We start from the raw sequence: 18,423 nt of genomic DNA, 5'->3' as shown, positions 1-18,423 counted from the left end.
ACTCCTCCTTGGGAGAAGCCCCTAGAGCACAGCTCCTCAACATGGACTGGACATGGAGGATTCTCTTCTTGGTGGCAGCAGCAACAGGGAAGAGGCTCCACAGTCCCAGGGCAGAGGGAGAAACCAGGCCAGTCAAGTGAGGCTTCACCCACTCCTGTGTCCTCTCCACAGGTGCCCACTCCAAGGTGCAGTTGGTGCAGTCTGGGGCTGAGGTGAAGGAGCCTGGGTCCTCAGTGAAAGTCTCCTGCAAAGCTTCTGGATACCTTTACCAGCTACTATATGAACTGGGTGCCACAGGCCCCTGGACAAGGGCTTGAGTGGATGGGACGGATCAACCCTGGTAAAGGTAACACAGGCTACACACAGAAGTTTCAGGGCAGAGTCACCATGACCAGGGACACGTCCACAAGCACATCCTACATGGAGCTGAGCAGTCTGAGACCTGAGGACACGGCCGTGTATTACTGTGGGAGACACAGTGTGAAAACCACATCCTGAGAGTGTCAGAAACCCCAGGAGGGGGCAGCTGTGCTGACATGGAGGAGACGGCAAATATTATTAGATTTAAGACTTTCTTAGAAAATAGCGTTAAGTCATTAAAGAAAAAATATATGGATGTGTATTTGAGAAATTTTAATTATTCGAGAGATTTTCCATACAACAGATACTCTGTAAACAAATATCAGAGATTGGAGAATGAATCCAATTAATAAAGCTGATATAGAACTTCCACTGAAGGGATCTTTGTAAACATCAAATTCTGAATCAGTGTTATAAATATATTGGAACACATGTACAAATCACATTTTAACTCTACTTTTATCTATATTTTAAAAATGCCAAAAAAAGTCATTTTGTGCATGTAGCATTTTGAATTTGCACCATCAATGCATGATAGTTCTTTGTTTTCCCAATCCATATTGTCACTTGTCATTATAAGAATTATGTTTGAACCATTGTAATAGGTGAGTAATGGTATCTAACTTATTTAAATGCACATGTCACACATGTCTGTAATAAAAATTCAAATTTAAAATTTTCGTGTAATTTTTGGTGAGATGCCTCTCCTGATAGTTGGTTCATTGTTAACTGCATTGTTTTCTTTTGATTAGTTTTAAATATACTTGCATATTTATTATAAAAGTAATTTAACTAATTAAAATAATTCATTTCACAAATATGTGACTTTGAAGTATTTTCTCCAAGGCTCTGGCTATCTTTTACTCCCTCATCAGTGTGTATTGCAGAAAAATATGTGTGTGCATGTTTGCACTAATTTAGATCTAAAAAATGTAAAATGGTATTCACCCATAGATATGTCTTTGGCATTATATCTGATGTCTCATCATAAAATACACTAACAGTTCTTATTCTCCATGTCTCTAATCTCAGGCCACCTCAATTCATGAGTGATTACGCTTCACCTGCTTGATTAGAGGACTATTAACCTAACACATTTGGAATGCTTCTGTAAGGAGATGTGTTCTTCTTCCCATTATTTCTTTATTTAATCATCTATTAATATATGTGCTGGTTTATGAATGTCTATTTCAGACTCTGAAGAGGATCCATGCTACATTACCCATTTTATTGTTTAAAACACGACATCTTTACCAGCTGCTGGGAACTCATTTCGTTTGGATCCTGCATCCTTACAGCACACCTCATCCTTTTGTTTTTGAACACTTCCCTGCTTCCTGGTATTACGATAAATTCTGAGCTTGTTTTCTTTATTATCTTTTTTGTACATAGAATCAGCCATTTTTCTAAAGATTGCTTGTTTCTGATGTTAAAGAATAGTATTAACATAAAAAAATGTGATACTGGGTATGTGTGTTGTTAATGTTGTATAAGTACTTGTAGGGCCTCTCAACCAACTGGTCTAGCAAATGTGCATGTTTATGTGAACTCATGTTTATGGACACATTGAAACTATTTATGTGTCTAATCTTCTGTAACTTTATTACATTAAAAATGAGAACACACTTGTGTCTTCCCCCAACTATGTCACCACTTGGACTTTTCTCACCTTTCTTCTTGACTGTCCATGAACTCCCACTGCAAATTGAGGAACCCCATCCCGCCATATGACATTGTATTACTTGGCTGCAGTATTTCAGGACACATGCATAGCAGGATCAGAAAAGTAAAGCTTTACCCTCATTGGAAACATGTCTATCTACTAGAATAGAGTGCTTATGTGCAGCTTCTTTATACTTTAAACTTACAGAATTTTCTCATTGTCAACGTTTCTTAGGTCAGCAACTTCATTTTCCACTTTGTTCAGTGCTGTCATTTCAATGACACTTTATAATTTGATTTATTTAAAATTCTATAAAAGACAACACTATAGACAAGTAAATATAGAGAGGATATTCCAGGAATTTAGAGAATGGGTATATAATAAGTTTAAAAGGCACTGTTTAAGAAGAGTAAAAGTATTTTTAGTGATATGCAATATGAGACATTACACAATTAATTTGTCTAAGCACATACTTTTGTGATGGAAAATATAAACTTAAATATATACAATTTACAAAAAACCATTTAGTAGTTCATTAACCCCGGGATCAAATGAAAGCTGTATAAAATTATAACTTATTTCATGAGGGTGGCGTTGTCATCAGATGCATGAAACAAAGAATGAAGTAATTTTCCTCATTTGCATATAAGATGTTACCACTCACTTTAGTGACCTTTCATTTAAAACAAATCAATTTTCTACATGACCCAGCTTTTTTTCTTCCTGACAAGCAAATAACCCACGGGATTTTTTTCTTTCCTTGGTTGAGATAGATTTTCCCAAATTTCAGCTCAGTTCAGGCATACACTGTCCCTGAATGGGCATTTACCCTCAGATGGGTGCACACACCTGTCAACATGTGAATTCTTCTGTCCGACAAACACGCCTTTACTCATGTGGATTCTTCCCTCAGACAAACACACCTGTCCCCACATGGACTCTTTTCTTAGACTACCACATATGTTCTTAAATTTACTCTTTCCTCAGAAAACAGACGTTTCCTCATGTGGACTCTTGTCTCAGACAAGCAAACATGTCTCCATGTGAACTCTTCACTCAGATAAGTACACGTGTTTCCACACTGACTGTTTTCTTACAGAGGCATATATATCCAATGTTAAAATGTTTTGCGACAAAGTGATCTCAAGATAATGATCATTATAACTCCCCTCCCTGACAAGGTGTAGATCTGTATGTTTTTCATGGTAGCCTAACTTTGCCTTATTGTCAAGAACTGGAGTTTGCAGCTCTAAATGCACCAATTAGAGATGGGTGTCCATTTTCTCTGGAAATCTATTTTTAGTTTCTTACTGGACGTATTTGTTGATGTTTGCTGCTATGAAGATACCTGGACAGTGTCCACATTAGAGAATAAGAACGAGTAATGGGCAGATTAACCCCATGCATTTAGACCCAGGAATCCTATGCCCCTGCTGTCCCTGAAATGGAGACACAGAGGATGGATGGGCAATGCTGAGCGGGGCACCATGACCACAAAAAGAAAGACATGGAAAATCACTACACTCAAAAACTACTGAGTAACAGAGTTTAAGCAATCAGCAGGTCAGTGCTGAGATGCCAGGAGGACCACGGCTCTCAGGTACATTGTACAAAACCCAGAACTGAGCCGCACAATCTATGGCCAAGTTGATCTTTGACAAAGTCAACAAAAATATGCACTGGAAAGCGGACACTCTCTTCATTACATGTTGCTTGGACAATTGGACTGCCATATGCAGATGAATGAAACTGGACCTCAACTTCTCAACAGAAAATGGACTGAAGACTTGAACATAGGACCTCACAATATGAGCATACTCAAAGAAAGCACCAGAACTCCTCTGGGAACTGGGCTTAGTAAATAATTTATGACTAAAATCTCAAAAACACAAGGAATAACATCAAAATAAGACAAATGACACTTAAACTAAAGAGCTTTCACACAGCAACAGAGTGAACGGACAAGCTGCAGAACAATAAAAAACATTTACACACAGTGCATCTGACAGAGGACTAATATGCAGCATTTACACAGAACTGAAAAAATTCCACCACAACAACAGCTATGAAAAACAACCTCATTCTAAATTGGGAAAGGACACGAATCAGAATTTATTTAAAGACCACATAAAACAGGACAATAGATATGTAAACAATACTAAACATCACTAATCATCAGGGAGATGAAAATTAAAACTGCAGTGACACATCTTAAACCCAACAGAATGGCTATTATTAAAAGCCAAAAATAGCAGAAACTGGTGAAGATTGAAGGCAAAGGGAGCTCTCAGTCACTGCTGGTGAGGATGTAGACGAGCACAGCCTCTATGGAAAAGAGTGTGGAGATTTTCCAAAGAAATAAAAGCAGAACAATCTTTGATTCAATAACCCTAATACTGGGTAACTATCCAAAGGAAAAATAAATGGTTATATCAGAATAATAACCAGACTTTTGTTTTCCTGTATAACTATTCACAATAGCACAGACACCAACCTAAGGAATTAACCTGTGTCTAATAACAGATAATTTTATAAATAAAATGTTACATATATATACAATTAAATACTATCCAGCCATATTAAGGAATAGAATCATGTATTTCACAGCTACATGGATGGAACTCGAGGTCATTATTTTAAGTGTAATAACTGAGAAACAGAACAGCACACACCACATGTTATCACTTATAAATGGGAGCTAAGTATTATGTGCACAGGGATGTAGAGAAAGAAATGATGGACACTGGAGACTCAACAATGGGAGAGCGGAAGGTGGGAGAATGGTGAGAAATTACTTAATGAGCACGATGTACATGATTTGGATCATGTACACATTAAAGCCAAGACTACAATGCAGTATATATGTAACAAAATTGCAGTCACTCCCCATAAATGTGTGCATATAAAATAAAAACAAATATAATTAAAATATGAAATTAACAGTTGACCAATAATCTTGAAAATTAAAACTTGTGATCAATAAATGAAAATAATATTAGTTGAACTTGATCAAATTATAAAACGTTTTCTACTCAAGTGACTGTCAAGAAAATAAGGATGAGCTTCAGAGTAGAAAATATTTGTAAATCACCTATTACCAATGTAATCATGATAAGAGTCTGCAAACTCAACAGCAAAAAGAAGCCATCAGTTTATAAAATAGACAAATGTTTGTGCAAACGTTTTATCAAAGAAGATGTACAGATGACACATTAGCATACGAATATGATTTTCCATTAATGAAATGCAAATCAAGATCAAAAGGAGACACTACTATAGAATTTTTAGAATGACAAAAAATAAAGTAGAAATACTGACAATACTGGTGTCAGCGAGCATGCCAGGCCCCTAGAGACTGAAATACTGCTGGTGGGAATGCAAAATTTAACAGTTCTGGGAAAACCATTAGAGTTTCTTATAAAATTAAGCATCTCCTTAATCCATAATATAGAAATCTCCTGAGTATGTACTACAAAGGTTTAAAATCCTATGTTCACACACCTGTGTTCAGATACTTAACATTGTGTGTGTGTGTGTGTGTGTGTGTGTGTGTGTGTGTGTGAAAAACTAAAAAGAACATAAATGTCCTTCAAAATATGATACAAACCATTACAGTGAACTCCAGACTTTCTTCTAAGTGACATAAAGCCTGCCTGAAAGATCCAAGAGACACAGTCATGGATAACACCATCACCGTTACGTGTCACTGTTTGGTCTGGGCTCTCTCTGTCCCTTCCCTGATCAGGACCAGATGTTGAGCTCCACTACTTGCAGTTGGAAATTTATATTTTCAACAATGCCTGCAGTCTAAATTGCTCTTCAGATGGAACCAAACAAACGTGGACTCCTTTCAACAAACAGTGCCTTACGTTTGTACTGACCCCAGCAGAACTCTCCCCTGCTCTCTTTCTTCTTGGTTCTCTCCTGCAAGCCAGCAGCCCTGCAGTTTAGCCTGGATCTCCTGTGCATCCACTCATCTCCTTCTAAGTGCATTTTACCATGGCCTCCACTGTTTTTGAGAGCACTCTTGGGCTTTGTAATTCTCCACACCCTGTTGTAAAAGAAGCCAGGTCCTTCAAGACCAGATTCAGAACTCTATTTTATGAATAAGTGTCAGCACCGCCCTTCCCCTTCCCCCCCGCTGCTGAGACAGAGCCCCTAAATAAGGTTCTGCAGGTGGAGATTAGGAGCCTTTTTCTTCTTCAATGTAGGAGCTAGGCACTCAGTGGAGGGTTGGGGAGAAGCTTTCCACTTTATCAGCATGTGGTTCCTGCTGGGGTGGGCCCTCTGCCACAGGAGCGGGGCTGGGAACCCTATTATGGATGGCAAGTGTAAATTCATACATCTTAGCCAAATCTTAATGAAGCACTTTTACAGCCAAAGGCAAGAGAAAGGCAGTTATAGGTGAACTACTCTGAGGTCAGTTTTGTAAGAACTCAAGGACTATTGTCTATGACCTTGAATGTCACTATATTCTTTTCATGAGCTACATCCAGGCTATTCTCTGAATGTGAAAAGGTTGTACATGTTTAATTATTTTATCTCAGTGCCCTTAGTCTTGTTTTCTCCAGTTGACAACCAAATCTCCACCATTCTAGCGAATTAAGACAAGAACATAAAACCAAACACCGCATGTTATCACTCTTAAGTGGGAGTTGAAAAATGAGGACAAAAGTATACAGGGCAGTGAAGACCACACACAGGGGCCTGTAAGGGGTTGATGAATGAATGATTTATATTCATCTGGGTATATACCCAGTAGTGGGATTGCTGCATTGAATGGTAATTCTGCTTTTGCTCTTTGAGGAATCACTATACTTTGCACAATGGTTAAACTGATTTATGCTCCCACCAACAGTGTATAAGCAATCCATTTTCTCCACAATTTCACCAGCATCTATTACTTTTTGGCTTTTTAATGACAGCCATTCTGACTGGTGTGAGATGGTATCTTGTGGTTTTGATTTGTGTTTCTCTGATGATCAGTGATGTTGAACTTTTTTTCCTGGTTTATTGGCTGTACGTATGCATTGTTTTGAATGCATGACTGATCATGCATTTTGAAACATGACTGATCATTCCCTTTGCCTAATTTTAATGGGGTTGATCGTTTTTCTCTTGTGAATTTCTTTACATTCCAAAAGTTTTTTATTAAGTTGAGCTGCCTCATCCTTAGCATGGTTTTTCACTTTAAAAAGAATAAGGGGGATTGGGGAGGGAGAGCATTAGGGGAAATACCTAATGCAGATGACAGGGTGATGGATGGAGCAAAATGCCGTGGCACGTGTGTAACTATAGAACAAACCTGCATGTTCTGCACTTGTGCCCGAGAACTTAAAGTACAATAAAAAAAGAAAAAAAAAACAATAGAGCCCATTGTAAATCACTAGACTTCAATGTTGCAGAACTATGGTTTCCCAACAACACAATGAGTTATAGAATGATACTATTTTATGGCATTAGTGCAAATGTCTAAATCCACTAATTTATGAATCTCAGAGGCTACCATGGAGGTGTGCATGTATCAGTGCATTACTGTAGAAATGTTCACTTTCTATACATTATTTTATGCAGTAATGAGGACAATGTGAACTGAAGGGAGTCTCCATGGCCTTATGAGCACAGAGACCACATCCATTGCAGGCACAGAGCAAGGCTGGAGCAGTCAGCCAGCTGCTCCCTCTAGAGTCTTCCAGTTCCTTGTCCAAAGCATCTGCTCATCCATGGGGTAAGAAAACAGACATCATGCATGCAGTCTACTCTCTCTACAGAGCTGGTGGGGTACCAGGACTATATTGATTATTCGTGGAACTTTCCTATAGGAATGCAGATTTGTGCAGACATACTGATAAACACACACTTCTTCACAAATACATTTTTAATTTTTTTGTTTTGTTTTGTTTTACTTTTTCCTCTCCAATTAAAAAAATCACTTTTTCCCCTAATTGAAGAGAATTTTGATCAGAATGCTTGTGGGGAGCCCCTGTTCTCCCAGATTCCCACCCTCATTTCTCTTGAAGAGAGGAAGAACACCAGCTCTCTTGATTTCTACTCTAATTTTCTAGGACTAAAACCAGCAGTCTGCATCCAAGAAGACCCTATCTGTAGGAGCAGGAGCCTCAATCCTTGACTGAGAGTCATGGCCCTGAAATGAGATGGTGTCCCCCATGGAGAGAACATGTGAGATGGTGTCCCCCATGGAAAGAACATGTGGACACCCACACCTGAGGGCTCACTGCTCCTCACCACAGATGCACTCCCCCACTTAGTCCTGAGACCTGGGTGCACCCCACAGAGTGGGGCACAGATGAGGGGATGTAAATCTCCATCAGCCCCACCCTCCTCTGTGTTGAAAAGCTGAGCACAGGGCCTGGCTCAGTGACTCCTGTGCCCCACCATGGACACGCTTTGCTCCACGCTCCTGCTGCTGACCATCCCTTCCTGTGAGTGCTGTGGTCAGGGACTTGTTCAGGGGTGAAACATCTGTTCCTTTCTTTGTGAGCTTAATCTTCTTATGCATTCTCCACAGAGGTCTTGTCCCAGGTCACCTTGAAGGAATCTGGTCCTGCTCAGGTGAAACCCACACAGACCCTCACGCTGACCTGCACCTTCTCTGGGTTCTCACTCAGCACTTCTGGAATGGGTGTGGGCTGGATCCGACAGTCCCCAGGGAAGGCCCTGGAGTGGCTTGCAACCATTTATTGGGATGATGATAAGCGCTACAGCCCGTCTCTGAAGAGCAGGCTCACCATCTCCAAGGACACCTCCAAAAACCAGGTGGTCCTTACAATGACCAACATGGACCCTGCGGACACAGCCACATATTACTGTGCATGGAAACAACAGAGCCACAGCCCAGGGCGCCTCCTGTACAAGAACCCAGGCTGCTTCTCAGTGGTGCTTCCTCCCCACCTCTGCAGAACAGGAAAGTGTGGCTGAGATGCCATTTCCTGCCAGGGCCTGTATTTCTTGTCCCCACCAGACTCAGAGCCTTGTCTTCCTCTATCTTCTGACTGATAAATGGCATGTTGCCTGTTAGTGGTTCATGCAAGAGAAGCTATATCCTGCTCGACAAAGATTCAGCATGAAAGTTTCCTGTTACCTGAGCCAGATGCATCACTGATATGTGGCCACTGGTTTCTGAGGCTCATATCACTTTAAAGGACCAAATACAAATGTCCATAGAGTATGCCATTCTTAAACTGTAGAAATTTTGTTGAAGAAGAATGTGGAGATAAGAGAGCAAGAGGAATTATGAAAATCCAGATAGCAAGTTTTCTTGTAGAGTAGAAGTTACACTAGTAAAGTAATTTCATGAAACAATAAGATAGATGAAATATGTCTTCATCATGGAGTGTCTCACAGTTGCAGTGCACAAATAAATTCCTAAAAATGTCTTAGGGTAGGTGTGATGAATGAGGCTTATTTCCAATGGGGAGCCCATAAATACCCAGGTAAGTAAACAAATCCAACACTTAGAAAAGAAATGGCTCATCTTGACACCAGAAATCCACCTCAGTAAGTTTGAGGAGCAATGTGGTAAATAAATGGAAAATTTTAAACACATTTATTATGTTTCTAACTCATGTTTGAATATGAAAACAGAATCGTCCACAATTTTAGGAAAGCTGTCCCATGACATTGAATCACTACAGTCATAGAAACACCACTGATCAACAGAGTTCAAGCAGTGACCAGGTCAGTACCGAGGCCCCAGGCAAAACAATAGTCTTGGGTACATTGTACAGAAGCAAGAATTGAGCCACACACTCTATTGCCAAGTGATCTTTGGCAAAGTTAACAAAAATTAACAAAAATGTACACCAGGGAAAGGACATCCCATTCAATAAATGGTGCTGGGGAAATTGGATAGCAACATGCAGAAGAATGTTTGGATTACATGTGTGAGCCACCATGCCCGGCCCTAACTATACGTTTCTTGTTTGGTGGGATTTTTTGTTTTTCTTTTTGTTTTGAGGCAGAGTCTCCCTCTGTTGCCAAGGCTGGAGTACAGTGGCATGATCTCAGCTCACTGCAACCTGCAGAAGAACAAAACTGGACCCTCGCCCTCAACATATCTGTACTCCACACAAAGTGAATTAAATACTTACCTGTAATATTTCAACTATAAGTGCACTCAAAGAAGACACCAGGACGAGTCTTCTGGGCATTGGACTAGGTAAATAATTTATGACTAAGACCCCAAAGGCATACCCAAGAAAAAAATAGACACATGAGATTTAATTAACCCACAGAGTTTTTTTCACAGCAGCAGAATGAACAGGGAAGTTGCAAAATTTTTGCACACCTTACCTGTGACAGGGAACCAATATGAAGAATTCACAAGCAATTCAATCAACTCTACAACACAAGAACAAGAACAAAATACCCCCATTAAATTGAGCAAAGGACATAAGTAGACATTTTAAAAAGAACACCTAAAAATGGATACTACATACACAAACAATGCTCAACATCACTAACCATCAGGGAAATAAAAATTAAAACCACAACAAGCTCTTGACTGACACCAGTCAAAATGACTATTGCTAGAAACTCAAAAATATCAGATGTTGCTGAATATGGATAGGAAAGGGAACTCTTAGACACTGTTGATGAGGATGTGGACAAATACAACTTCCGTGGATAATGGTATGGAGATTTCCAAAAATAACTAGAAATAGACCTGCCATTTGACTCAGCAATCCCACTACTGGGTAACTACGCAAAGGAAAATAAATCATTATTTCAAAAAGATACCCACACTTCTATCTTTACCACAAAACTATTCTCAATATCATACATGTCAACCCGAGTGTCACCCAACAGATGATTTTATGAAAGAATGTAGCATGTACACCCAATTCAATACTAATCAGCCACAATAAAGAATGAAACTGTCTTTTGCAGCAAGATGCATAGAACTGGAGGACATTATACTTACTGAACTATAAGTGGGAGGTAACAATGTGTACACAAGGACATGGGGTGAGAAATGATGGACGTGGAGACTTAGAAGGATAGGAGGGTGGAAGGTGGGGGCGTGATGAGGCATCACCTGATGGGTACAATGTACATGATTTGGGTGACAGTACACTAAAAGCCAAGGCCACGGTGTAATATATCCAAATGCAAATGATTCACTCATAGCTCTTACATTTATACAAATAAATGTGTAAACAAATACAATTAAAAATATAAAATAACAGTTGACCAATTATCAAAAATTAAAATTTAATATATGATAAATAAATAACATTAATATCAGTTGAACCTTATTAAATTAAAAAATTTTTTCTTACTATATGGAAATGAATGTCAAGTTTCAAATGAGAACTATTTGCAAATCATATAAGCACCAACGTAATTTTAATAAGAACTCTCAGAACTCAACTGCAAAAGAAAAATAAAACAAGAAACAAAAAACAAAAAATAACCCACGGATAAACTAGGCAATGATTTCTGCCGACATTTCACTGAAGAAGATGTGCAGGCTCTCAACAGGATCTTTCATTAGAGAAATTCAAATCAAGCCCACAATGAGACACCACTATACACTTTTTAAATGGCTGAAATTAAGAAGAAATACAGATAATACCAATGCTGGTGAGCATGCCAGTTTCCTAGAGCCTACAACATTGCTAATGGGAATGCAAAATGAAACAGCTACTCAGGGCAATGATTTTTAGTTTTTTTTAAATCAAAAATGCTCTTAAAACATGACCTAAATATCCCACTCCCTAATATTTGCATCACAGAAATACAATACTATATTCACACAAAACTTGTATTCAAATATTTAAGATGTTACACGTGTGTGTGTGTGTGTGTGTGTGTGTGTGTGTATGTGTGTGTGCATTAGAAACTAAAAATGACATGAATGTCTCAAAAGTTGAATGGGTAAGGAAGTAGGAAGTATCTATCAATTGAATACCATCAGCAATAAAAAATAGCAAATGACTAACCATTACAGGTGGACTCCAGACATGAGACTAAGTGAGAGAAGCAAGTCCCAAAGATCAAAGGGACACAGCTGTAGGTGCCATGGTCACCCTCAGGCGTCAGTGGTTTGGGCTGGGCTTTCTCTGTCACTTTCCTAACCAGGTCCAGATGTTGAGCTCAACCACTTGCAGACTGAGGTTCCATTCTTTCACAGACTGAACCAAACAAACGTGGGACACTTTGAACAATGTCTGGCATTTGTTCCAACCACAAGAGAACATCCCCCAGCCCTCCCCCTTCTCGGTTCAGCCTGCATCTCCCACGCATCCACCCATCTCCTTTCAAGGACCTTTCATGACACCCTCCACTGCTTTTGAGAACGCTGGTAGGTTTTGAACCTTTCCACATTCTGTCATTACTGAAGTTAGGATGTTTGGAACCAAATTAAGGGTCATATTTTATGATTAAATGCCAGCACCCACTCTCTCCTGGGACAGAGCTCCTAACCAAGGTTCTGCAGATGGAGACAATGATGAGCTTTTTTCTTCCTCAGCATAGAAGCTGAGTGCTGAGTGGAGGTTTAGACAGGAGCTTCTCACCTTCTCAGCATTCCAGTTCTCGTGGGGTGAAGCCCACGAGATAGGAGCAGAGCTAGAAATCAGGGACCCAATGTCCTGGCACTGGGCCCAGGGCAGAGCCTCCATCCATGATTGGGTCCATGGAAGAAGTGACTCTCTGTTTCTCATTAGCTCTTGTCCAGAACCGAGCCTCAGCATCGTGTGCTCTTGGCAAGGTCAGAGGGCCAATGTCCTGGCTCCTGGGGAAGAGATTCCTCCATGGGAGCTGGGTAGCAGGTGTCCTGTCTTCTTGGCTGCATCTGTCTGCAGTGGAGTTTACATCATGCTGAGCTGGGATGTGGAAGGTAGGAAGAGCATCTTAGATCTAATGTGATGACTGGCCTTACTGAGTTTTCTAAATTTTCTTGAATAAATGCTTTTTTACTTGCTGTATGCTGTTAGGGCCTTTCCAAACCCTGTAATTTTTCAAAATTATTTTCACTGGTCTCATGAGGGCATGGTTTCATTGAGACCCTCATGCTTTCAAGGAGAAGTGAAACTGTTTATTTTTTCACTTTTTAGAGAACATCCATAAATTATAAAACAATGAGTTGACTTTCCTTCCAGCACTTTATAGATACCATCGACTTTCCTCTAGCTTGTAAGGTTTTAACCAGAAGAATGCTGTCATCATCTTTTCTGTTCTTTTGGAAGGAATGCCCCCTCTGTTCACGTCCACTTGCCTGAATGTATTTCTATTTGTCTTTGGTTTTCAGCAGTTTTAATAAGATTTACCTAAATGTGTTTGGGGTGGGGTACAGGGGTGTTATCCTGCTGTTCTTTATTCCTGAGATGCATAGATTCATGGTTTACTCTGTCTTTGTGTGGGGGGGAAAGTATTAGAAAAAAAAGTCAGTGTGAGCCCATAAACAAGCCTCCCTGAAGTGGGCACAGGACCACTGGGGGGCGCTCAGGACACTCTGCACAAAAGCCAGCCTCAGGGCAGGGGCAGATGGGGTTAAGGCCTGGTTTCCTGTCACTCTGGCTTCCTCTCCATAAAATAGTTTCCTCTGGGGCACTTCTCTGGATTCCTTATCCTGTTCTTACCTGTGAAGTCTCTGAAGAAGAAACATTTGTTGTAACAAGAGAAAAACTTTCTCACATGTACCAAAGGCAGAGTCACCTACAGCCACTCCTACTTCTCAGTGTCTATAAGTTACCAGTGCTTCTGAAGTTAATCAGCCATATCTATAAAGACGCGGCACTAAAATCAACATGGCACATTCTGTTTAATGAATCAACAACAATAACATTTCAGTTTTAATACTGGATTCCGCATCACAACCAGTGCTTCTTGCTGGATCTGGATCAATCAGCCCCAGGGGAGGGACTGGAGTTGGTCAGGTGCACAGATCATGAAGGGAGAAAAATTCCAACCCACTCCTCTAGGGTCCAGTCACCGCCTCCAGATCTGTGTCCAAAAAACATATCTTCCTACAGCTGAGCAATGTGAGCAACAAGCACACAACCGTGTGTTTTCAAGCAAAAGACACAGTGTGGGGGACACCGGTGTGAACCCAGACACACACCTTCCTGTGGGGGTTCACAGGACAGCAGGGGGTGCTGAAACAGAAGCTGAAACTCAGGAACCACCAGGGAAACTCAGGGGGCACTTGGCACCACATGGGGGCTCAGGACCATTGTGGGGCTCAGTGGTCAGGCAGGATCAAGGCTCAGCATCAGGGCAGGTGCAGTAGGCAGGGAAAGGCACTGGAGATGGGGTTTTGTGGCATCTTCTCATTCCACCACTAGACACCCTCCACTACATCTACTCTAATGGGTATGAGTGTTTACGTGTTTGGAAACTAATATTTATATTATAAATATATAGCCATACGTGAGTGCATCAAGTTACCCTCTTCAACTTACGTGGAACCTGTTCATTAGGAATAAGTTCCTGTATTTGAAGATTTCATAAATTAAAGATTATGTAGAAACACTTTCTTTTTCAATCTCCTTTCCTCACTCTTTCTTTCTTTCACATACACTGATAAATACACAGGGTGCTATAACTTCAATTACATGATGAATTTTAAAGAAAACGGATTCATTTGCAGCTTGACCAGTTTAGCTGTTGTTCATGTTGTTGTAAGATTAACGACATGTTTCTCAGCTGTGTAGTCCTCTAAGCTGAGCAGCAGCTTTGTCTGAAATACACAGAAACTGAAAATAATCAAAATATTAATCAACAGTTTTATCAGTAAACAAATTTTGGGAAACTCATATATTGGCATAGTACCCACTACTACAATCAATTAATGTTGGATACAATCAACAGCATGGTTAAATTCACAAGTACTTACGACAAGTATAATGAGCCAAAGCACATACATATAATTCAATTTTATAAACCATACAAATTGAATATTTATTGCAAATTACATCACAAAGATCCCAAACTGACTTCTCCATGGTGAAAGGATGAAAGGTGTAGGCAGGGGAAATTCCAGGAGAAAAAGAGAAAATTGTGGAGTAACTGATTTGTTTTCTCTGTGAATGGTGATGATTATGTAAATATTTGTGTGAAGATTGTTATTTGTCAATATGACCTCATTAAAACTACTACAAATAAAAATGTATGGTTTGGTAGAAAACGATTACAAGAGATAAAAATAATACAAAGAAGTCACAGGCTACTGAATACATACGTGAATTAATACTCAGTTTTCTGTATTATTAAGAAAAACACTAAGATATAGCCAAATAATGTCATGATATTATTATAAGAAGAGAGTTTTGTAAACCTCACTGGAAATTTCTTGTTCTGTCCTAGAGTTAATCTAGGGGGCAGTCAGATCCAGTCCTGAGGAACACAGGCCGGGCACTGAGACTGGCTCTTACCGGATGTGAGCTCTGAGACATGTGACATGGCCCCTCCACACTTGGGGGTTGACATTCACATGTGTAAATGTAGGAAAATTGGACTCCCACAGAACATACTTCTTGTGCATCTACAAGTAGAAATGCTAATGAGAATTATTTATGAAGTATAATCACTCACATCCACTCTGGGATACAGCTCCTCTGGGCATCCCTTCTAGAACTCGCTGTATAGGAGGAGACATGCAAATAGGGTCTGCCCTATGCTGATGAAAACCAGGGCAGCCCTGACCCTGCAGCTCTGGCAGAGGAGCCCAGCTCCGGGATTCTCGGGTGTTTCCATTCGTTGATCAGCACTGAACACAGAGGACTCACCATGGAGTCTGGGCTGAGCTGGGTTTTCCTTGTTGCCATTTTTAAAGGTGATTTATGGAGAACTAGAGATACTGAGTGTGTGTGGACATGAGCGAGAGGACAGTGGATATGTGTGGCAGTTAATGACAAGGGTGTCTCTGTGTTTGCAGGTGTCCAGTGTGAGGAGCAGCTGGTGGAGTCTGGGGGAGGCTTGGTCCAGCCTGGGGGGTCTCTGAGACTCTCCTGTGCGGCCTCTGGATTCACCTTCAGTGACTACTACATGCACTGGGCCCGCCAGGCTCCGGGGAAGGGGCTGGAGTGGGTAGGTTTAATTAGAACCAAAGCCAATGGTGGGACAGCAGAATACGCCGCGTCTGTGAAAGGCCGATTCACCATCTCAAGAGATGATTCCAAGAACTCGCTGTATCTGCAAATGAGCAGCCTGAGAGCCGAGGACACGGCCGTGTATTACTGTGGGAGACACAGTGAGGGGAGGCCCGTGTGAACCCGGACACAAACCTCCTGCAGGGGCGCGCGGGGCCACTGAGGACGGGACATGCCCCGGGAGCAGGTGCAGGGGGAGGGTCCTCTTTCTCAGAGGCAAGAAGCGGATTTCTTTTTGCAGGACTCTGGAGTCCTATAAGTTTACAGTATTTTATTATTTTTAGTTATAATATATTTATAATATACATATATAATATTTTCAGGGATGTTTGTGTTTTTGTAATTTTAAAATTTGTATGTAGGGTTATTTTTAAAGATACATAGCTTCAAGAAATAATTCTTCCCAGTTATTTGCACTTATTCTTCTAGACCTTTATTAACATCTGTCGATATCAGCAACTACATAGCTATAGGGACATTAATTTACATCTATAGACATATATGCAAATACACAAACCTACACATACATGTGTAGTAATTTATATCTAACATTATAATTGAACAATTCTAAAATATGTCCTAAAGAATTAACCTTAATGATAAACTAAATATAAATTATTAGAGTTATCTATAGTTGATTTCAATGATTCTCTATGGTTTACATAAATTGATGTCTATTTGTAAGCTTAAATATAATGTATTGGTCATTTAAAAAGTCAAGGACAAATTTCAAACGTTCTAGTCACAAGAATGACAAAGATTTGTAAATTTGAGGTATGAATACACCTCAAAAATAGCAAAAGTAGTCCCTACCAAAAAAGGTCTATAATGTTACATTCCATTTATATGAAGCTCAAAACAGAAAAACATGGATTTACAGTGCCATAAATCAAAACACTTACCCACGCAGGAGTTGACCATAGTCACAGAGAGGTAATATATGTGTCGATTAGTTTAATTCAGTTATTCCATATTGTATTCACAAATTATAACATAGCTTTGTTCCCCATAAATATATACAACTAAAATTTCCCATTTTTTAATGAAACTTTAATTATATTTTTTAATCCATCTTGGGTCATGAATTTTTACTACCCATCTAGATCTGATTGGATCGTCCTAAGTAACTCAATCATGCTTCTTTCTCTTCAATGGGCACAATCAGAAAAACCATGTGTATACACAGGACCTGAAGCCTCTCTCTCCTTGGGTTAGGCCACCTCCTCAAAATTACAGGGATCTTCAGTTTTCTCAACATTCTGCTGCACCAAATAAACACACAAACACTTCATTTTATTATGTTTTGCTTTAATTTTTAAAAACAACATAAACTTGATAATTTTAACAATAAACATGTTACAACCTACTATACATGAGACTCTTCCAATGGTTTAAGGTTTCTTCTCAGGACTTTATTTGTATTACATATTTTCAATTTCTTTCTGATATGGGATGTTGATGTCTCTTTATTACACATTATTCTTTTATCTCTTAAAATTAATTTTCCAAAGACCCACTCAAAATCAGAGTATTATTAGAACTTTGAGGTGTAATCGTTGGACCAACATTGAGGATAAATTCCACTTCGTTTATATGTTTTCAAATATTCTTTTCTCTGTAAAAGTTGTTCTCAGTTGTAATATAACACAATATAGTAATTTATACTTATGACACAGGCTAAAATCTTGTATAAATAATTTAAAGACATTTGATTGGAAAAAATAATACGTGTTCATCATATGTCTTGACTACTTTTGTTTCTCTATGATGTTACCCTTATCTTTTTGGTTTCTGGAATTTACTTTTAGTAGGTATACTAGAATGTACTTTATTAATTCATGTTCATATTTTGGATAAGATTTTAATGTTATTTTTATTATTTGCTGAATTTTAAAGTATTTTATACTTTTTTATTTCATGTTTTACAAGATAAAATGTATATATAAGAAGAATACATAGATCTGAAATGTACCACTAGAGAGTTTCTGTCAAATGTGAGTACCCTTGTCCCCAACACCTAAGGTAGCCTGAAGAGCAAGTTCATCCCCCAAACACGGGTCTTTCCCTGTGCTTGCAGTCAACACTTACATGGAGAAGTGTTTTGATTTCTGACACTATGGATCCATGTTTTTCAGTTTTGAACTTCGTATAAATAGAATCTAACATTATAGGCATTTTTGGTAAGACTCCACTTTTATTTGATGTTGGTAAGAGAATACTTTTATTTTAACAAAATAGAGACAGAGAGAAAGGGGAAGGACAGAGATTTTATATCTGAGTCAC

The 18,423-nt window shown here is 39.4% G+C and overlaps 1 long non-coding RNA gene, 1 pseudogene and 1 gene segment (V, D, J or C); 2 read left to right on the top strand and 1 right to left on the bottom strand.

Annotated features, from left to right (window-relative positions):
* Positions 1-41: 41 nt before the first annotated feature.
* On the top strand, positions 42-498 carry LOC119469929 (annotated as a pseudogene). The gene is made up of 2 exons (XR_005198788.1): positions 42-102; positions 172-498. The product of XR_005198788.1 is annotated as an immunoglobulin heavy variable 1-8-like (transcript).
* A 12,311-nt stretch (positions 499-12,809) lies between these two features.
* On the bottom strand, positions 12,810-14,358 carry LOC119469927. The gene is made up of 3 exons (XR_005198786.1): positions 14,349-14,358; positions 14,110-14,115; positions 12,810-12,824 (listed from the first exon to the last, which is right to left on the bottom strand). It is a non-coding gene; the product is annotated as an uncharacterized LOC119469927 (long non-coding RNA).
* Positions 14,359-15,449: 1,091 nt separating this feature from the next.
* On the top strand, positions 15,450-16,458 carry LOC108298660. The segment is given in 2 exon segments: positions 15,450-15,492; positions 15,897-16,458. Coding segments are annotated over 2 exon segments (408 nt in total).
* Positions 16,459-18,423: the final 1,965 nt, after the last annotated feature.

The sequence above is a fragment of the Cebus imitator genome, unplaced genomic scaffold, assembly GCF_001604975.1.
Source record: "Cebus imitator isolate Cc_AM_T3 unplaced genomic scaffold, Cebus_imitator-1.0 Scaffold1030, whole genome shotgun sequence".
In the NCBI taxonomy this organism is placed as follows: domain Eukaryota; kingdom Metazoa; phylum Chordata; class Mammalia; order Primates; family Cebidae; genus Cebus; species Cebus imitator.
Note: the sequence above shows the minus strand (reverse complement) of the source record. Positions and strands in the feature narration are given on the sequence as shown.